Here is a 21,934-nt window from a genome sequence, read left to right as displayed (position 1 = left end):
TGCATCTGGAAGTAAAGAGAAGAAGCAAAAGCGAAAAATATGCAGAAGAGGATGAGGTTGCCATTGACGACTACACGCTTCTTAGTTCTTCCACTAGTAATAGATAACAAATTCCCTCAAAACATTGGAGCACTAATTTGATTAATCAAATTCAATTGTCAACCCTTAAAATCATCTAAGAGGTATAGAGGCAGATAATTACCAGTTGCTTCGGATACTAGAAGAGGGTCCTCAGAGACCATAGCCATTTAATTCAATCTTCAATGGAGATCTTTCTAACAAAGCAATTACCAGACAGAACAAGGAAAAAGAGGAGCAGGATAATATTCTAACAATATTATTAGTAAAATGAATTAAAAAAACCTCGACTTCATGACAACATATCTGTTTGTTATTACACAAAAATTAGGCGGAAGAGAGTATGTATGAAGTGTAGATTATGGAGAACATATACACCATTTACAGTAATACAACACAAATATGTAACAAATTAAGGCCAAGGCAATGTACAAAACTGAGCATATACATTTTAATTTTGGCGATCAAGATTTCATTGGTCAGTCATCTCATTGATGACTCTAGCAGCATCACTGAGTCTTCTAGCTGATTTATATGAGTTAGAAACAACAAAATGCAATTCCTTCTTATTTATGTTTGGGTCGGAATTCAGCATCTCAAAAAGTAATTCCACAGTCTCAAAGTCACCTTTTGCACCATATAGACTCAACATTTGGAAATGAACTTCACTGGGGAAAATACAGCCCTCTTCTCGCATCTCCCGATAGACTAAATCAGCCCTTTCAAAATCCCTGACTTTTCCATAAGCATTTAAGGCAAAAGCGATGACATTTGAATTGGGGAAGTATCTTGCTGCTCTCATCTTTTCAAATACCTCTATAACATTTGAATATTTCCTGTTTCTCGAATAAAGTTCTATCATACACTCAAATACAGAGATATCCTTTACTTCACCAGCATCAAATGCCTGTCGAAAGACCCATGTGGCTTCTTCAATCCTTCCAGCTCTGCAAAGAATAGTTATTGCAGTATCTCGGGGGATATTGTCTGGACACTTAAGCTCATGGAGCAGCCGTTTTGCATGAGCAACTAATCCTGCTCTCTCATAAGCCACTATCATAGTCTGATACAGAACCTGGTCAATTTCAACACCAGAACTCCTAAGCTTTTGAAACAACTTGGCGGCACGATCCAATTTCCCAGCCCTACTCCATATAGATATTATGGTTGAATATGTAATCGCATTTGGCTGAATCCCACTTTTCTGCATCTCTTGAACCAAATTTCCAGCTTTCTCGTGCTCCAGAGACTTGCCATATATTTTTATCATGGTATTGTAGGTAACAACATTCTGTTCAATATTTTTTTTCTGCATCAAGCGAAAAAGATGTATAGCTTCACCAAAAAGCTCAGCTTCTCCATACACTCTCAAAAGTGTATTATAACTAACAACATTAGGCTCAATGCCCATCTTTCTCATACTCCAGAAAAGCTGATCAGCTTCCTTGGCCATATCAAGCTGTCCATAAACATCTATCATAATGTTGCAGGTAGTTAGGTCAAGAACACATTTAGCCTCACTCATCTCAGAAAACACAGACAATGCCTCAACAAACTTATGATTCTCCACATACATATTCAAAAGCGTCGAGTAACTAACTGTATCTGGTTTAACTCCATTTTCTTTCATTTCTTTTAAAAGATCCTGAGCCTCACAAAACAACTTAGCTTTCCCAAACACATTAATCATTGTATTGTAAGCCACAAGATCAGGCCTAATACCGGACCTCTTCAACCTTGAAAACAAAGAAATTGCTTTGGAATAATCACTCAATTTACGAGACAACTCAATCAAGTTACTGTACAAAACAAGATCACCCGACACACGATCCTGCTCCATCTTCTGTAGCCAAGAAAGTGCAGAATCAAACAAGCCCTCTTTCCCAAATTGGGTAATAAGCATCGAGTAAGTAAACCTATCAGGGGCCAATGCTCTCTGTCGCATTTCATCAAACAGACCATGAGCAACCTCCCACTGCTTTGCCCGAAGCACATTACGGATAACAACATTGTAAACAAACACTGATGGAGAATATAAAGCAACATCATTTATCCAATCAAGCAATGCAATTGACCGTTGCCAATCTGATTCACGAGAAAGAAGAGAAACCATAAACCGAACAGATAGCTGCCTGCCTTTATAAGGTGACAAAAGTGCAAACAACTCTCCCTCATCAGCAGTTTGCGAAATGGACTTCAACAAATCATCCATGTCTACACTGTGATCCAAGAAAGTGTTTCTTTGAGGTGGGTTTTGGCGGTATGTTCGTGGTGATTGCTGTGTAAAAGAAGTAGATAATGGAGAAGGGGCTGCCTCTGATGGTAACCTGGTCCAAACATCTTTGGTTGAAGATAATGAGGTTCGTGTGAGATTACATCGAGTTCTATGTCCATGAATGATGTTCTTAAAAGCGGAAATTCGTTGAGTGTGTGCAATTGCAAGACCACCTCCATCCACCATCAACAAAGTATTATCAAGCATCCTACATAAACTAAAAAAACCCATTTTAGAGATCTTACTTATGGATAAGAGCTCAGCAACCATACACTACGACAATTTCGCTCCCTAACTTCACAATAATCCATTCTTTCTAAGAAAATGAAATGGAAACTCGTACTCTATATTTGATTTATATGTATAGGCACACAACCCCTAGAATTTGTTATGTCCACCTGAATGTACCATACACCCGGGCCATTTGCTCATTTAATCAACAAATGAGCAAATAATTATTTGTACGGTACATAATAGGCTCTCCACAATCCCGTCTCCGAGCAAGGGCAAGCGGGGTAGCTGCCTAGGGCCCAACGAGAAAAGTTTCAAATTCATACTTCTATCCTAACATTGAAGATTTATAAGCAAATGATTTGAGTCCATTATAAAAATTAAGCTCTAAATTCACATAAATTTTTTCTTGCTTAACAATAATAACATTAATGTTCGGTATAATCTATCTTTAACTTCAGTAATAATAACCCATAGTTTTGAAATCTACCTGAACCCTAAATTGACTATACTGACAATTCAATTAAGGATAACCCTATATTGTGAAATTGAAATTCAATGAATAAAAACAAACAAATAGAAGAAAAACAGCTTACCTCAGAGGGTACTTCAATGGTGGAGAGCTGCTTCAATGGAAGAAAGGAAGGTCAGAATATGGTTCAATGAAGGAGGAACAGAGAAAGAGCTGCTGCGTAAAAGTGGGCGTTCACGGTCCAAATTCGGAAATTTAAAATTATATATCCAGATGGCCAGCGATTGGACCAGTTGTGACTTGTGCTAGACTTGGAACGGATTGGTATTTACACTATTACATAATTCCCGAGTTATACAAATATTTGTCAATTACAGCCATTTAACATTTTGAAAATTTTGACAATTACCATCTACTATTATTTTTTTGAATGTCACTGCTACTTTTTTCTTAAACACCAAAAGTTGCTACCTAGTTGGCTCTCAACCACCTTATGACGTCATGTGCACCCCAAATAATGTCGTTCCTCCCTTTTTCCCTCTCATTTCCTATTTCTCACTCGAAACTTCACTTCACTTCCCTGTCTCCATGGAATCGTTGTCATGTTGTAGCAACATCAATTCTTGTTCCTTAATTTTGCTTTGAAGAAGTGAATTGCAATGGTTTCGATTTCTTTAATCGAAAAATTGAGACAAGGGAGTGAAGTATTGAGTGAGAAATAGGAAGTGGGAGCGAAAAAGGAGAGGTTCACAGCCTCTAGCAACTAGAGACAAGAATGTCTCTAACAGAGGGACTAAACTATAAATAAAAAAAAGATGTGAAAAAAAAGAGGAAAATAAAATTGTTAAAACAAAAAAAGTCACATGACTCCAAAAGAAAGAAATAAGAAATAAGGAAGTTTTACTTTTTGCCATCCACTTTTGCAGTACAATGTCACATTGTCACCCACTTTTGTAGTACAATGCCTCGGAAATTTTGAAGTCTAGTATTATTTCGTCAGTCTTTTATGAAATACCAGCAACATAACAAAGTAAATCATCGATAACGGAAAATTCAATGATAGTCTCCATAACAACTTTTTTGGTATGAAATGAATCTAGATAAAATTTATCGTTCATTGGTATAAAATGTAATGAATTTGGTTTATATATGGTTGGATGTGGTAGTGATGTGTATTGAACGACAAAAATCGTACTTGATGGTACGATTGAGTTGACCCGTGACAGTGATGGGTATTTGGGCGGGATTTGTCCCTCCTAAATCAAAGCAACATTCAAATTTAAGTTTCATGAATTGAGTAATGATGAATAATTAAGAAAAGTAAGCAAAGAAAATTGGTTATAGTCTTAAAGCCAAAACAGCACTCAAATTTAAATTTCGAAACGTAATTTTCATATTCAAACTTTTCATTATCATAACAGGAACAAACATTGGTTTTTGCATTAATTTTGATAAGGAAATTAAATTTTGTAATTTGGTAATTTGCAAAACTACCTATGTCACATTTACACAAAGATTTACTAAACATATTACAATAATAAAATGAATTATATAATTTAGATTAGTTAGATTATATAAACCATATTATGTAGGACCAGTTTCGCAATGTTATCGAACCAAATAGAAGTTAAACTCATTCAAACAAAACTAAGTAATTAAATCGAATGAAAGTTAAATGCATTGAGCATGAAACAATGCTAATTGAATCAAATAAAAGTCAAATCCATTGAATAACACTAATTGAGTAGCACTAATTGATGAGTAAGATGAAAGTCAAATGCAGTCATCAAAGCTAACTGAATCATAGAAGAGTGAAATGGTTTTAACGAAGCTTATTAGATCGTATGATAGTCCAATGTTTGAATTATTAGATCAAATCATATCAACAATTAGTGTAATTAAATCACGTGAAGTCAAATGCATTTAACAAAGCCAATTGGATCATATGAAAGTCAAATGCATTTTTATTAAAACATGTGAAAGTCAATGCATTCAACAAAGTCAATTGGATCATATGAAATCAAATGCATTTTTATTAAATCATGTGAAAGTCAAATGAATTCAACAAATCCAATTAGTTTATATATATGATAGTCAAATGCATTTTTATTAAATCATGTGAAAGTCAAATGCATTCAACAAATCCAATTAGTTCATATATATGATAGTCAAATGCATTCAACAAAGCCAATCGAATCATTTTAAAAAGATGAAAGTGAAATACGCTAAAACATACTCCCTCAGTCCCTAATTATTTGCCCCAACCACAAAAATCACTTTATTAAGGCTTTTGGCAAAAATTAGTGCACATGGGTTGACACAAATATCAATGAGGAGAGAGATAGAGAGAGAGCAAGTGGAAAAAGATGCCAAAAATAGTATGGGGCAATCTTTTAGGGACAACCAAAAAAATCAAGTGGAGCAAATAATTAGGGACGGAAGGAGTAGGTAATTGAATCAATTGAAATAGATGAAAGTCAAATTCATTCACACATAGGTAATTGAATCAGTTGAAATAGATGAAAGTCAAATTCATTCACAAAGAGTTAATTGAATCAATTGAATGAGATGAAAGTTGAATTCATTCACACATAGCTAATTGAATTGATAGATTGAGTAAGATGAAAGTCAAATTCATTCACACATTGCTAATTAAATCAATTGAAATAGACAAAAGTCAAATTCATTCACAAAGAGCTAATTGAATCAATTGAATCGGATGAAAGTCGAATTCATTCACACATAGCTAATTGAATCGATTGATTAAGATGAAAGTCAAATTCATTCACACATAGGTAATTTAATCAATTGGAATAGGTGAAAGTCAAATGCATTCAACAAAGTCAATTAGCTAGATCATATGAAAGTCAATGCATTTTTATTAAATCATGTGAAAGTCAAATGCATTCAACAAATCTAATTGGTTCATATGAAAGTCAAATGCACTCAAAAAAAGGCAATCGAATCATTTTAATAAGATGAGAGTGAAATACACTAAAACATAGGTAATTGAATCAATTGAAATAATTAAAAGTCAAATTCATTCACACATAGGTAATTGAATTAATTGAAATAGATTAAAGTCATATTCAGTCACAAAGAGCTAATAGAATCAATTGAAATGAATGAAAGTCAAATTCATTCACACATAGGTAATTGAATCAATTGAAACATGAAAGTCAAATTCATTCACACATAGGTAATTGAATTAATTGAAATAGACGAAAGTCAAATTTAATCACAAAGAGCTAATTGAATCAATTAAAATAGATGAAAGTCAAATTCATTCACACATAGGTAATTGAATCAAATGAAATAGATGAAAGTCAAATTCATTCACAAAGAGCTAGTTGAATCGATTGAATGAGATGAAAGTGGAATTCACACATAGCTAATTGAATCAATTAAAAAAGGCGAAAGTCAAATTCATTCACACAGAGGTAATTGAATCAATTGAAATAGATGAAAGTCAAATTCATTCACACATAGCTAATTGAATCGATTGAGTAAGATGAAAGTCAAATTCATTCACACAGAGGTAATTGAATCAATTGAAATAGATGAAATTCAAATTCATTCACACATAGCTAATTGAATCGATTGAGTAAGATGAAAGTCAAATTCATTCACACAAAGCTAATTGAATCAATTGAATAATGAAAGTAGAATTCATTCACGTATAGCTAATTGAATCAATTGAATGAGATGAAAGTCAAACTCATTCACACAGACTCATTCACACAGAGCTAATTAAATCGATTGAGTAAGATGAAAGTCAAATTCATTCATACATAGGTAATTGAATCAATTGATATAGATGAAAGTCAAATTAATTCACACATAGCTAATTGAATCGATTGAGTAAGAGCAAGTCAAAGTCATTCACACCTAGCTTATTGAATCAGTTGATATAGATAGAGGTGTAAATGAGGAACCGAGCCGATCAATAAACTACTCGGGTTTGAGCTCAGTTGAAGCTTGTTCATGTTTGTTTATTTAATACATGAGCTGAGGTTGAACAAAATTTGAAGCTTGTCTAATAAATGAGCTTGAACACGAACATATATATGCTCATTCAGATAAGTTCATGAACAACAATGTAAAGTGCTTTTATGTTGAATATAGATTTGATATAAATTGATCGTAAATTTAACTCTTTCACAATTGTTAATTTAACTCTTAAGTTTATAATTAAAATTTAATTATTATGCTGTTTTTGAGATCTTTAAATATCAAAAAATATAAAGCTCGTTAATTAGAGAAGCTCGTTTATTATTAAACACTCATTCATGAAATGCTCGTTTATCAACTCGTTTAATAAATGAGCTGTGTTCATGAATCGTTCGCAAAACATGAATTTACTAAATGAACCTGTGTTCGATCCTTCGCAATAACAATTGGGAGGGGACTTGAACCTAATCACTTAGAGCTGATCCACGAATACGAATTAACCTAAATAAAAAAACAGCACATTTCAGATTTGGCGATTTGGCGGAGTACATTTCAGATTTGGAGGTACAACAAAATTTCAAGGTTGGCGATTGGCGGTACATTAAAATTTTAGAGAAGTTAATAATAATCTCAAACCCTAACTCCTCATTTTCCATTCGTTTTACTCCTCTCACATCTCACTTCCTCTTCTCTGACTTCATTCCTTTCTCTAACTTCAAATTCGGATCAACATCTTCATCATTAATCACCACCGTTATCGCCTCAGCTTGCCAACATCCGTGTTCGATTGTTCATTGTTTTTTTAATTTCCTATTTGTGATATAAAATTTCTTTGATTTTGACCGCTGTTGACCTTAAGTTTTGATGATGACTCAAAGAACCTAAGCAAACTCATATAAGTTTAACTTTCGTTTTTAGCTTTGATTAATGACAGGTTTATGCTATGACGTTCTTAAGTAAGAAGGGAGCATGGAACAAGATCTAAGTTAGCTATGGGAGGATAAAGAAGTCAATCACAAGTCGTGTTCCTTTAGTGAGGAACTGAAGCTCCAGAGTTGAAGCTTCGAAAGCTAGTTCCTTGAGTGAGGAACTGAAGTTTCAGAGTCGAAGCTTCTCAGAGTATCAAGGAGTCTAATGTATTTTATCTTTACTTTAGGCTACTTGTAATTATGTTAAGTACAATGATTATTGATAGGATTTAAGTGGATTTAATTTAATTTGATAAAGATTTTATTTTCCATATTTCAACTGATTTAATTTCGAAAATATCTTTTATGTTAAAATATTTTTTTGGTTAAAAAAGATTTTCTGTTTTGATCTTTTCTTATTCTTTGGAAAATATGACTTGGAAAATATTCTTTCAAATGTGTGTTTTACCTTGTCAAAAGAAGTTGAGAAAAATAAGGAAGCCAGTTTAACCACTTCCTTATAATTCGATTGACTTGCTGCCCAAGCTCTCACGAACTGCACTTCCTAGTTTTATGGAAGTTGTGGATTAGTGGAGATTAAGGCAAAACGGAAATGTTTTAACTTCCTTCTCTGCCTATAAATATATTTTAGTTTTCTGTTGAGAAAAACACACTTGAGCATTACAGTCTTTTAGCTTTCAAAAGAGTCATAATCCACTTAAGTCCTTGAGGGTCTTTGTACTTATCAATTTAGAGTTTAATCTTGAGTTGTATTGGGATAGAGTTTGGGGAAACTCTAAGAGTGTTTTATTGCTTTGAGTGAAGCAAGGAGAAAGAGAGAGTTAGAGAGATCAAGTGATTGAGGGATCAGTTGATAGGAGCTTAAGTTCGTTGAGGAACTTGAGTTTAGAGTCTTAATTTGTAATAGGATGTTTGCCCTATTATTATCAAGAGTTGAGTTTAAAATCCCTTGTGGTCGTGGTTTTTATTCTTGATTAGGGCCAAGAAGTTTTCCACGTAAAATCTCTCTTTGCACTTTTAGTTTTTGTTTGAGTTCCTTTATAAATTCCGCAAAAATTACCCTAGTTCCTCTACAATACAATTCGCCCCCCCTCTTGTATTGTTTGTTCGAGTCAACAATTGGTATCAGAGTCTGTTCCTCGAAGAAATCAAGAAACCCTGACGAGTTAAGTTCCTGAAGCAACATGAATAATCACGAGAAACTGGAAGAAGGTTACTCTACGCAGCGTCCTCCTATGTTCAATGGGAAGTTCTACACCTATTGGAAGAACAGGATGGAAATTTTTATCAAAGATGACAACTACCAAGTTAGGAGAGTTATTGAAGTTGGTGATTTCGAAATCACCAAAATCTTTGGTGAAAATGAGGTAGTGCCTAAACCCATATCTGAATTTGATAAGGAAGATTTTGAAAAAAAATGAAAATTAATGCACTTGCTGTTAAATTACTTCACTGTGGTCTTGGTCCCCATGAACACAATCGTGTTATGGGTTGTAAAAATGCTAAAGAAATTTGGGATTTAATTCAAGTAACACATGAAGGAACTAACGAGGTGAAACGCTCTAAAATTGATCTGCTTATGTCTAAATATGAACGTTTTGAAATGCAATCTAAAGAAACAATACAGGAAATGTTAACCAGGTTTACTAATATTATTAATGAGCTTGTTTCTCTTGGAAAACAAATCCCTATTGATGAGCAGGTTAGGAAAGTTCTAAGAAGCCTCCCTCAAGATGAAAGATGGAGAACCAAGGTGACTGCCTTATGATGAATCACATTTATATAGGATTTATAGGCACGTTTATGCTAATTTTACAGTTGCTTTTTAGGTCTTTTAGTCGTTTATTAGGTCGTAAATACATAAGTTGTTTGTTTTGTACTCTATTACGCTCCGTTTGTGTTTTTATTAATGTTTCAGGTGATTTGATAGACATTTGGACGCTTTCGTAGTGTTTGGAGTTGATTCGGATGATATTTGGATGGAAGCCGATGAATTGAGTTTATTAATTGGAGATCCCATGTTTGTGATGTTGATTTTGATTAATATGTGAATGATACATGAATATAGCATTCACAAGGGTCGTTATGTACTTTACGGAAATGAATTTGAGTTAGAAACGAAGAAAAATGAAGGTTTGTAAAGTGGCAAAACAGACCTTTGATCACTCTTTTGATCATAACTTGAGTTTTAAAGATCGGATTGAAGCGATTCAAATTGCGTTAGAAACTAGACTTGAAGAGCTTTCCAATGATAGGTCACACAACCAAAGAAGCTATATTAGAACAGAAGATATGGCCATTTCAATCTGAGCAATGCAATCAGCGACGAGGTGTAACTGCCCCGCGCCCACTCGAGGCCACCTGATGCTACTGCCAGGCCGCGGCTAGGCCTGCGCCCGCAGGTCTAGTCGAGCAGCCCTTGAAGCCTCGAGTAGCTTCATCGTCCCACATCGTACTTAGTCTTCGTGCCACGTCATCATTTATCATCTAATAATATTGCAACTTATGTATATATTATTTTCTTATTTCTTTTCTTTAATTATTTTTAGATTATATTTAGCACTACAAGAATGAAGCTGTATTCCGATGGACAAAATCCATCGGAAAAAATAAGAAAAGCCGTCGGAAACAAAATTACCGATGGCAGCCATCGGTAATTGTCACGATATAAGTGCACTTTAACCATGTCACGATATGGATTAGGTTGGGGAGGTGGGATGATTGGAAACCCTTCACCTTGACACAACCATTCATGGTAGTCCTCCACAAAACCCTTTCTATATAAGTGCACTTTAACCGTCTCAGAATCATGTAGCTGAAGATTCTGACATTTGACACAAGGGCACCTAACCTCATCAACTTTACTGCTCTCTGGATGATCTTTACAAAACTGAATGAATTCATCAACCCCTTTCACGAACTCCGGTCTAATGTTGCGGCCATCCAACCTTTCATACATCCAGCTACGCTCTATTCGTTTCATGATTGCAATTCTACAAATCTCACCCAAATGACCACAATATTCAATCTAAATAAAATAATCATGTTGTTTGAACAAGTAAAGCAAGCAATAAGGTTATGAATGACATCGTAGGGTCCTTATCTCTCCAACCTAACCCATCCTTGGACGTGTAATCCCACTAGTAATTGTATGCCAAGTTTTCAATTCCATGGAAAATTCGGCAGCATTTCCCTACAGTTCTCCAAGTACACAATATGAGTAGTTATGTATACTTATATGTGTACCCAGAGAACAGATTAGGAAAACACGTAGCCAAAATTTTCCATAGAATCAATAACAAGGCATACAATAACCACCTAAGTGAGAATGAACGTCCAAGAACAGTCCCAACCGGAGACTATTCAAGACATACACCTAATGTGTATGTCTTGAATGGGTATCTAGGCAAATGATGATGCAATTGTTGAATCAAAATTGAACAAGTACATGAAGATCAAGAAACAAAATTATAGACATTAACATCATTATCCATATAGCATTGCATAAAAAAGTAACACATAAAAATAATTTAAAGAAAAATCCACAAAATGTATAATTAATTCACAACAAAATCCATAATCAATCAAGCTAGAAACATATAAATTTTTTGTTTTTTAATTTATGAAACATGAAGCAAATAGGTGTATTTAAACATCCAACTGACAAGCTCCTAACACATTATTATATTTTAGTTAACAAGTTAAGTACTAAAAAAACTAAGTTATTATCATATAGCATAACTAAATAATTAACACATATAAACTAGTACAACCAAATTTAGGGAATTTAACTAAAAAAAAGTTAGGGTTTTGACATCAAAAATTGAAAATTAAACAAATTACTCACCTATGGAAGGAGATCGTCGGTATACTTGCTACTAGGTTGTCGAATCTGTAAAGATTTATGATCCGTCGGTAAATAATTGAGTGAAAAAAATAATGTTTAATTAACAAAAAAAAAATAAAAAAAATTGACACTTACCATGTACAACCGGCCGACGACCGGAGGAACAGGACCTGACGAAGACTCCGACGGTGCTACTGGTGATGATGCGCCGGAACAGGGGCAGCCGCCTTCACCGAAACCCTTCACCGTCGCCCTGTATTCTCTCTCTCTCCTTTGGGTCGAACTTTGAAAAAAATAGATCTAAAACCTGAAACTATGTCGTGGTTTTTTTTTTTTTTAAATATCAGCATATTACCGATGGTAATGGCCATCGGAAAAAAAATAATATTTTTTTAAAAATTACCGATGCCTATAACCATCGGTAAAAAACTGAGTGTTTTATTTATTTTTTAAAAAAATTCTACGACGGAAGAAAACCATCGGTAATAAATTCCCGATGGTTTAGCCATCGGTTTACCATCGGTAAATTTAGTAATTTCCGATGGTCACGTAAACCATCGGAAATTGAAGGTATTACCGATGGAATTTAATAGCCAACGGTAATTGCCATCGGTATTTCATCAATTTCTAGTAGTGTAGGAAGTTTATAAATATCCCAAACATAGCCGTGACTTGTTTAGTTTCTCCAATTTCTTAGAGGTTAGATTGAATACCATCTCTCTGTGGATTCGACCCTGCTTACCCTGCTACATTGTTAGTTGGATTTGTTAGGAATTTATTTTTGACAGGTGTACGAAAACCTATCACCTTACAGGAAACTAAGGACTTCACGAAATTCAACACTGAGCAACTTGATGGTTCCCTCATGACTCATGAGTTGCATTTAGGAACAAGCAATAATGAAGGGAACAAAGGAAAAGGCTTGGCTCTCAAATCAGGTGATCTAGAAGATTCCGAGGTTGATGAAGAAGAGGCTGCCATGTTGGTGAGAATATTGAAGAGAATGTTCAATCGAAACAATAGAACAAGGAACTTCACCAAAAAGTCCTCTACCTCAAAAGCTAACTCCGGATGTCAAAAATGTGGGTCTCTAGATCACTTCATTCGAGAATGCCCTCTGTGAGAAACTGAGAAAGGGAAAGGGAAGGCCAAAGAACAAAACAATAGCAACAAAACTCCTTTTAACAAAACAGACATTAGGAAGGCTATGATTGCTGCTTGGGGAGATTCTGAGAGCGGAGATGAGGAGGAACAACCTGAAGAAGAAACAACCAATCTTTGTCTAATGGCCAAACGTGATGAAAAGGCTTACAATGAAGAACTGGCTAAAGAGGTACTTGTTGATCCCAATCACCTTAGAACTCTTTCTAAAGAAGTAATTATTGATTTTATTTTAGAAATGGAAGATGATTGGAGAATTGATATTAAAAGGCTTAATGAGTGTGAAAAAGCTCTTAAAGTCTGCAAGGAACACAGTACCTGGATTGAGAACCAGCGCACTGATGTTTAAGGCAGATTCTTTGATCTTTTTGATAAGAATCTTCTTTTAAAAGAAATGAATGAAAAGCTCATGTATAAAAATATTATGGTTAATGTGGAACTGACTCAATACAAGCTTGCTAGTGCTGACTTTAAATCGTCAAGTTCCTTTTCTGAATCATTCCCTAAATTTAATGAAGATTTTGAAAATTAAAACACAATCTTGATGAGTTAAGAATTGAAAAGGCAAATTTAGAGAAGGAACTTGCAATCAGAAAATAGAGAAGCACTGGTCAGCTTGGCATACCTAAATGGATTGAGAATGCTCAAACCAAAAGAACTGAAGGACTAGGATACATTTGATCTAAGCATAAAGGTAAAAAGAAATATGTTGATTTACCTAGCTATAAAGTTTGTTCCTTTTGTAGAAAAACATGTTACTTAATGGATACTTGTTATAAGAAGGAACAATCTGTTAGTAAGAGTGTTAAGCAAGTTTGGGTTAGGAAATCTGACATTGCTTCAACGTCCAAGGAACCCAAGGAAACCTGGGTTCCTGAAACTAATAAATGAGTTCTTTTGCAGGTCCTAGTGAGGGAGAACAACACGTGGTACCTCAACAGCGGTTGTTCAAAGCATATGACAGGAGACAAATCAAAATTCCTCTCTCTTGAGGCCTATTCTGGAGGAACTGTGACCTTTGGAGACAACAAGAAAGGAGAAGTTATTGCAAAAGGAAAAGTAGGAAGGTCAAGTTCCCATTCAATTGAAAATGTACTTTTGGTCGAGGGTTTGATGCACAATTTGCTGAGCATATCACAATTTTTTGACAAAGGAAACTCTGTAAGTTTTACTTCTGATTCGTGCAACATCATTAATGACAAAGCAGGAAGGGTTGTTCTTGAAGGAACTAGAAAAGGGAACACATATATTGTGGATCTCAATTCTGTCCCAAGGAACAACCTTACATGCCTGAGTGCCATTAACGATGATCTTTTATTATGGCATAAGTGTTTTGGACATGCTGGTTTTCACTCATGGATAACCTTAGAGCGAGGAACTTGGTCATAAGGCTTCCCTCAGTCAAGTTCCTCATACAACATATATGTGATGCATGTGTGAAAGGCAAGCAAGTTAGGTCATCTTTTAAAAGTAAAAACATGGTGAGCACCACAAAACCATTGGAACTCATTTACATGAATTTGTGTGGTCCCATGCGTGTTCAAAGTAGAAGCGGAAAGAAATATGTTCTAGTTATAATTGATGATTTTTCTAGATTTACCTGGGTGATTTTTCTGTCTAGCAAGGATGAAACCTTTGATGAATTTGTGTCATTTTCCAAGAAAGTGCAGAAAACTAATGGAAATCAAATTATCCACATTCGGTCAGATCATGGAACTGAGTTCGAAAATACAAGATTTGATGAGTTCTGCAAAGAGAATGGCATGGATCATAACTTCTCAGCTCCAAGAACCCCTATACAAAATGGGGTTGTGGAAAGGAAGAACAGAACCCTAGAAGACATGGCAAGAACAATGCTCATAGCTAGTGGACTTCCAAGGAACTTCTGGGCTGAAGCTATCAATACTGCATGATATATTATAAATCAAGTTATGATGAGACCAATCATCAACAAAACTCCATATGAACTGTTTAAGGGCAGAATACCCAATATTTCTCACTTTAGAGCTTTTGGATGCAGGTGCTTTGTCCATAATAATGGTAAAAGGAATATTGAAAAATTTGATGAAAGAAGTGATGAATTTGTGTTCCTTGGCTATGCATCAAATAGCAAGGCTTACAGATTTTACAAAAAAAATACTATGTGTGTCGAAGAAAGCATTCATATGATATTTGATGAATCTAATATGTTTATGAATGTGCAAGAACAAGACTCTAATGATTATGAAATTGGAATGGTTAGAGACATGGAGGATGATGAAGAGGAAACTAGTCATCCCAAGGAAAAGCAAATTGAACCTAAACAAGATCATCAAGAAAAAAATGCTGAAGTTCCTCCACCTGAAATTCAGGAGGAACAAGGTGAAGGAGTTGTGTCTTCGATAAGTGCAATTACTAGATATATCAAGGATCACGATTATGGAGATAATCAGTTCATTCTATAGGGTCGTCAATGTTTGGTGCTAGATATGACAATTGATCTTTGGGCTAGCTTAATGGCCCAAAGCCTTGTAGAATGGATCCTACAAGGTCACACATAAGAGTATTGGGTTAAAAAAGTTAGAGGCCCATTATTGGGCCTCATGAGTTCATGACATACCATGTTGATAATTGGGCTTGGATAGTTAGAAGAGTCTAATGGGTTTTGGACTTGACATGGTTTTATTTCTAGATATGATCTATAAATATAAATCATGCCTAGGGTTGCATGATACAACAATTGGCATACAGTGAATTGTCACACAAGCAACCAGGTTTCCCAAAAACCCTAACTCTCTCTCTCTACTCGACCCTCTCTCTCTCTCTCCTCCCTGACCGTACGACCCTCCACCCCGGGTGGCGCGTGTGGTGGCGCGTGGGTGGTATTGTGGTGTGTTCGTGGCTCAAATCTCCGTTGAAAAATGATTGAAGTATTCAGTCACAACTAACTAGCATTAGTGGAGGTTTAATCCATGCTCGTGGACTAAGTAGAGGAATCACGCTTGGGGTTCTTTATCTCTCATTGTTCTTGCTCGATCGCACGTGGAATCACGCTTCAAAGGTACAATTATATGTTATTTATGTGTTATGCATTAGATATTGGGATTAGATACTGTATGAATATGATTCATGTTTTTTCCGCTGCGTAGTACCTATAATTCCTTACAGTGGTATCAGAGCCTATTGCATTTACGCATATTGACTATAATTCTTTGATAATCAACAATTTTAATTCAATTAGGAGAGAGAATAATTTAATTATGGGTCAAATTATTTTATTAAATGTGATTTAACTCTTGGAATTGATTAAATGTGATTTAATAATGCTCAAAATAGCCATGAAGAGATCCAAATTTTGCCCCTAATCACTCGAAAATTTCGAAACCCCACCCTATTTTTTTTTGAAAATTTCGAAACCCTAACCCTAAATTATGAATTTTGTGTTTTGGTTTCGATTTAATTCGTTTACTATGTAATTAAAGAATTTAATCTAATTGATTTTATGATAAATTATGAATTTTTCATGATCAAATCATTTAATTTAAGAGTTAAATTAAATTGGGGATTGATTTCATGAAGAACCCTAATTTCAAAATTGAATGTGATTTAATTTTGAAATTAATTGGACCACATTAACATTAATTTAATTTTACAAAATATGTTTTGTTTTATTTAAATTAAATTAAAAAAAAAGGTTTTTTTCGTAGCGGCAACCGTGGCTGGGTGGCGCAGCCACGGCGGCTGCCGCTGCAGGTGGTCCGGAGGGAGGGGCGGGGTAGGGAAGCAGGTCGGGTCAGGGGTGCAGCAACAGCAGCATCGTGCAACAATTGCACAGCACTACTGCTGCTGCTGTGCACCGCTGCAGAGCAGCGTACACCTCACGGTGTATGGCCACCGTGGCCGGCTTCGGCTGGTCACACCACGGTGGCTGGTGCACGGTTATAAAAAAAATTAAAAAAAATATTTCAAGATAAATATGATTTATTTTGGATGAGATAAAATATTTTGAAAATACGATCTTTTATTTTGAAAGATAAATTCGGTTTTATTTGGATTAAATCTTTTATTTTAGGATAAAGTCAAATCTTTCAAAAGTTGTTATATTTGATATTATCCATATTTAAAGTTGTTAAATTGGTAATTATCCATAATTAAAGTGGTTAATTTTGGATAAGATTTGTTAGGATATTCTGAGCATATTCCAAAAGGATAATAATTGATTTAAATAATGTGATTATCCCATAATTAATTTTGGTTAATAATTGATTTAAAATTTTGTGATTGGCTAGTAATTAGGATAGAATTTCCTAACTTTGTTAGAATAATCTTTGAGGATAAATATGATTTATCTTTTAAGATTAAAATAAGATTTGATTCTATCTCATGACTAATTTAGAATATATGATATTTATTAATGGTCATGAATAATATATGATATTATCTAATTGCATTAATTAAAAATTTGAGATATTTTGGTGCCATGTTTCCTTAATTGTGAACATTCGATGTTGTAGTTTAGGAAAGCATGACGAGTGATTTATTATGTGGCAATTTTATAATATATGATGTTATTTATTGCTATATAATGACTAGTATGGCCCAGTAGTTTACTAAATACGATCTGCGCATTGTGATGTATTTTTGTAATCTTAGTACGGTCTACGTACCGATAAAGTATTTTTGTAATTTTATTTTATTTAAGTGTAGATAGAATAGAGTAAAACTACAGGTTGCAGTTAATCCAAGAAGCCCATGAAGTGAAGGCCCAAAGGAACAAGGTGGATGAGATCCATGAAGGTTCAAGTGGGAGTTTTTTTCTTTATTAGTTTCTTAGGATTAGGGGCCATGCTATTTCTTGTTTATGCATTCAGTTTATTATGCATGTTAGATTTTATTGATGTTTTGTGATGATGTGCTAGAGTTCACTATTTAATAACAACATAATAAATCTAGGTCCCAGTAATATTAAGGTTGCTTTTCCAATTAAAAACCCGATGAAACCTTCGATATTTATGATAGGTCATATTATATCTTAGGGGAGTGGGGGTAAATCATGTTTTACAATTTTAATTGGTTATACTCAACAAGGTTACCTAAAGCGTTTAGAACCTTGAAGCTAAGAGTAATAATTAAACATGTGATGATTAATTATTCAACCAAGAGTTACAAAGAGTTGTAATTAGTAAAGAGGTTACTCACCTTGAAAATGCAATACTTGATGGTAGGACCTCAGTCCGGTCAATTATTGCACAAATAAAGGATCTTGAAATCATTTTATTCAATAGGGATCAATTAAAATTGAATAAATGCTTTAAAGTTACCAACTTAATTCGCTTATGGTACTTTAAATTTTACTAAACATAATTAAATTTTGTGTTTACTTATAAGTAACATGTCGTTCTAATTTTATTTTACATATAATCTCCTCGATTGGAAATAAATTTGAGAAACGTTCTCAAAAGGTTAAAAGATAATCCATAAACCTATATTCCAATTATGCTAAGATGGTTCTAAAAGGCAAGTTTTAGAAATCCATGTCACATGTCTAAGGTTGGTTTTATTCAAATCGTTTGAGTAAAATGCCAACACATCTTCATTTTGAAAAGTGTTTCAAGGGATATAATGAGATGGGAGGTACAAACCCTCTAAAAGACAAGTATAAAAGTCCAATAAAATCTCTTATCTTCAATATGATTGAATATAAGAAAGTGATTGGAAATCTCTATGATCAAAAGTTGATCAAATGACGCTATTCTTCGTCCACTTTATATAAGAGTTAAATAGTTGATTAAACTCTATTATAAATAATGATTGAATAGACTTAGCAAAATCATGAAAAGTGCTTAAAGTAGTTAAGCAAAGCATCATTTTGAGCCTAAGAGAAGTGTTCTAAGTGGCTCAAATGGGAAAGATTTAGGAATATATGAGGATTGCATTAAGAAGTTATAGGCCAAGAAATGCAAACAAGTTGCTACTTCTCTAACCTAAAACTACTTACATGCTAAAAGTTATTATGAACAACAAATGTTTCAAATTAAATGGACCCATTCCAATTGATTAGAAACTACCTCATATAGTTGGAAGGTAAAAGAATGGAAATGTTCCAAATTTAAGAAGTATATTATAGAAATTGATTTAGCACATTACTACTTCTTTGACATATGATGTCTTGTTTAGTTCTCTCTTATTGAGAATGAGGTTGAACTAAATGAAGAAGTATGGCTAAAGGAGAAATAAATCTACAAGTTTAGAAGCAAATGTTGCTACTTCACAAGTAGAATCTACAAGTCTGGAAGCAAAAGTTGCAACTTTACAAGTAGGACCTATATTTCACCTTTACTAGTTATTGGCTAGAATTAAATAAATGTTATTCATTTTTGCCATTATCAAAACACCATTCAATGTTAGTAATGACTAAGCATCGAAGATTCAAAAACGTGTAATAAATGTTATTCTATGCTTCATTGAGTCATAATGTATTTTGAGATTGCTAAATAGGTTCAAAGTTCTATATGATAGAAATAATTAAACAATTTCTATATATGAATTGTCTCTAATTCGAACAAAAATGAACATTGCATGCGAAAGATCCAAAGGGATGGACTTTCAATATCATTAGATTAAGAATCCATTGACATATGTAATTATCATTCTAATTTGAAATTTTGAAAAGTCACCAATTAAAGAAATGATGATGTGAACTCGAGGTCGAATACATATCGATGTAAGAAAACCAAAGGTTCAAAGGCTAGAGACGGACAATGAAACTTCATTTGTGATACGATCACTACTTGTGCTTAGTTGAAGCATAAGAGTGAAAATTTTGAAAAGTTCAAAATGTTCAGTATGAAGTTCAGTATCAACTTGACAAGATAATAATTGCATTAAAATATGATTGTAATTGTGAAAATTTGAGTCAAGACATTTACTTGGAAACACATTCAAAATATTGCGATATGATCGTAATAAAGAAAATTTAAGCCAAGACCTTGATGAACATCCAAGAGTTGTGAAATCGTTTTACGACAAACTCCGAAAGAAAACCTTGTGAAGTGTTTATGAAGGGAGCTATCAATCTATATGAGATATATTTTGATAATGGATAAAATTACCTATCTTCCAACCATTATTCAAGAAATATACTTTTAAGATAAGCTACAAAACTAAACAAAGATACATAGGTCAAATCAAAATGTAGCAAATGTTTCGTATGTGATATGGATAAGAATAGTTCTTATAAAGTCTTTCTACAAAGAAAGGAATAAATGTTGTATTAAATCGTTTAATGCACGATCAATTCCTATACAGAGCATGGGGTACTACTACACAAATCATACTTAGCACAAAATGTTTGTTGCTCAAGTAGGTTCCCTTATGGAAATTGTTCCAAAAGATCAAGTTGGAGTAGTGTAAATCTTGAAAGAGTTCGAGAAAAGCAACAAACAAACATGGTTCAAACCATGGTTGGTTCACCCTATGCTAAAAAGTGTCTCCTCAAAAAAGGCAAGTGGGAGTATAAGAATCTTGAAAGAGTTCTAGAACCTTGAAGAGTTCAAGAAAAGTGATTTCGAAAATCTTGAAGAAATTCAAGAAGTATTTGAATAAAAGCAACAATATGAGCATGATTCACCTCATGTTACAAATGACAACGCGTGGTCTCATTAAGTACAATGAGATTAATAACCATGTGTCGAAGGTAGTACATTCCAAGTGCAAATCCTCTATTGTCGTTTCTCATTGAAACTAAACAAAGTTGTTGTATAAGTTTCAATTGTTGCATCAAAACCCACAATGATGACTAGCATACGTAAAACTTAGCCAAAGAAATATGATTTCATATTGACTAAGAGTTCTAAAATACTCATTTTGGAACATGATGATTATGCAAGTAACAAAGATGATTTGACAAGTTATAACTCCAAGTGGTTTAAAAACCAGGAAATCTGAAATAGATTCTAAATCTGTAAGCAAGTGTGTGACACTTGAATAATTTGCCTAATTGGGTGAGACCCATTATAAGCAAAACAGACAAGAAAGAAAAATGTTTTCTAAGTAAGCAAAGACTTGTTAAAGGATTCAACTAATTCATAGTATGACTATGACTACGACGAAAATTTTACATTAGTCATGTTGCAAAGATCTATTAAAGATATTTTAGTGATTTCTACCTTATAAGATTTGGTAGATGGATTTCAGAACGCCTTCTTGAAATTGTTCACGAAAGAAGATTTGTATATGATACAATCAGAATGATTTTGAAAATCCAATAATCCTAAAGATGCATAAAAGATCCTTTAATAGATTGAAGTTAGCATCATGGAGTTGATTAATGTTCTTAATTTTGTGAGTAAATCAAATCGTTTGATGTTCTCGTAAAATGAAGAAAATGTCTTGTGTGTACAAGATGTTTAGTGGGAGCTATGAAGTCTTCTTGGTCTAGTATAAAGAGAAATTATTCATTGCTTGAAGGGTCAAGTAATGGCTGAAGCATTTTGTATGAAAAACCTTGAGGAGAACGATGAGTATGTTTAGGATTCAAAATCTATAGAGATAGGTTTTGATGGCTGTTTAAGTTTGGTTAAGAAGCTTATATTGATAAGATTCTTATAAGGTTCAACATTATATTGAAAGGAGTTTCAATCCCATGTAACATGGCACATTGCTTAATGATTCAATACTTTGAGAAAGGTCGATGAAACTAAGATTTTGAGTGATGATCCTTATGCAATTCGCAAAGGATGCATCATGCATGTTGTAACACCCCCGATTTACTAGCTAATAATAAATAAGAAATAAAGGAAAAATAGACAACCTTTAAATAAAACTGCGGAAGCATACACTTAAATCGGAGGTATTACCGCCACACTCAACAACCTGTCGAGTGTTAAGGCTTACAAAATCCCAATAATTACAACCCAATAAACTAGGTGAGCTATTAATACAACTTTATAAACTCATGACATCACACTAATCGAAACACTTGAGCTCCTTTAGCTACGACCACTTGATCA

At 33.9% G+C, this 21,934-nt stretch overlaps 1 protein-coding gene across 2 annotated transcripts; it reads right to left on the bottom strand.

Annotated features, from left to right (window-relative positions):
* Positions 1-343: 343 nt before the first annotated feature.
* Positions 344-3,335, bottom strand: LOC110735222 (pentatricopeptide repeat-containing protein At5g39980, chloroplastic-like). Of its 2 annotated transcripts, none has more exons than XM_021915403.1 (2): positions 3,181-3,335; positions 344-2,570 (listed from the first exon to the last, which is right to left on the bottom strand). In XM_021915403.1, the coding sequence occupies exon 2, from the start codon at positions 2,558-2,560 to the stop codon at positions 551-553; it is 2,010 nt and encodes a 669-aa protein (XP_021771095.1). In that variant the 5' UTR covers positions 2,561-2,570; positions 3,181-3,335; the 3' UTR covers positions 344-550. The 2 variants fall into 2 exon arrangements, with proteins under 2 accessions (XP_021771095.1, XP_021771097.1); XM_021915405.1 differs by having other exon boundaries at positions 344-2,561; positions 3,181-3,334.
* Between the last annotated feature and the right edge of the window lie 18,599 nt (positions 3,336-21,934).

The sequence above is a fragment of the Chenopodium quinoa genome, unplaced genomic scaffold (genome assembly GCF_001683475.1).
Source record: "Chenopodium quinoa cultivar QQ74 unplaced genomic scaffold, ASM168347v1, whole genome shotgun sequence".
Classification (NCBI taxonomy): domain Eukaryota; kingdom Viridiplantae; phylum Streptophyta; class Magnoliopsida; order Caryophyllales; family Amaranthaceae; genus Chenopodium; species Chenopodium quinoa.
This window is presented reverse-complemented; position numbering and strand designations above follow the sequence as displayed.

Bases quoted from the DNA above. Each gene is read 5' to 3' on its own strand.
- LOC110735222 (XM_021915403.1), bottom strand. From the start codon at position 2,560: ATGCTTGATAATACTTTGTTGATGGTGGATGGAGGTGGTCTTGCAATT.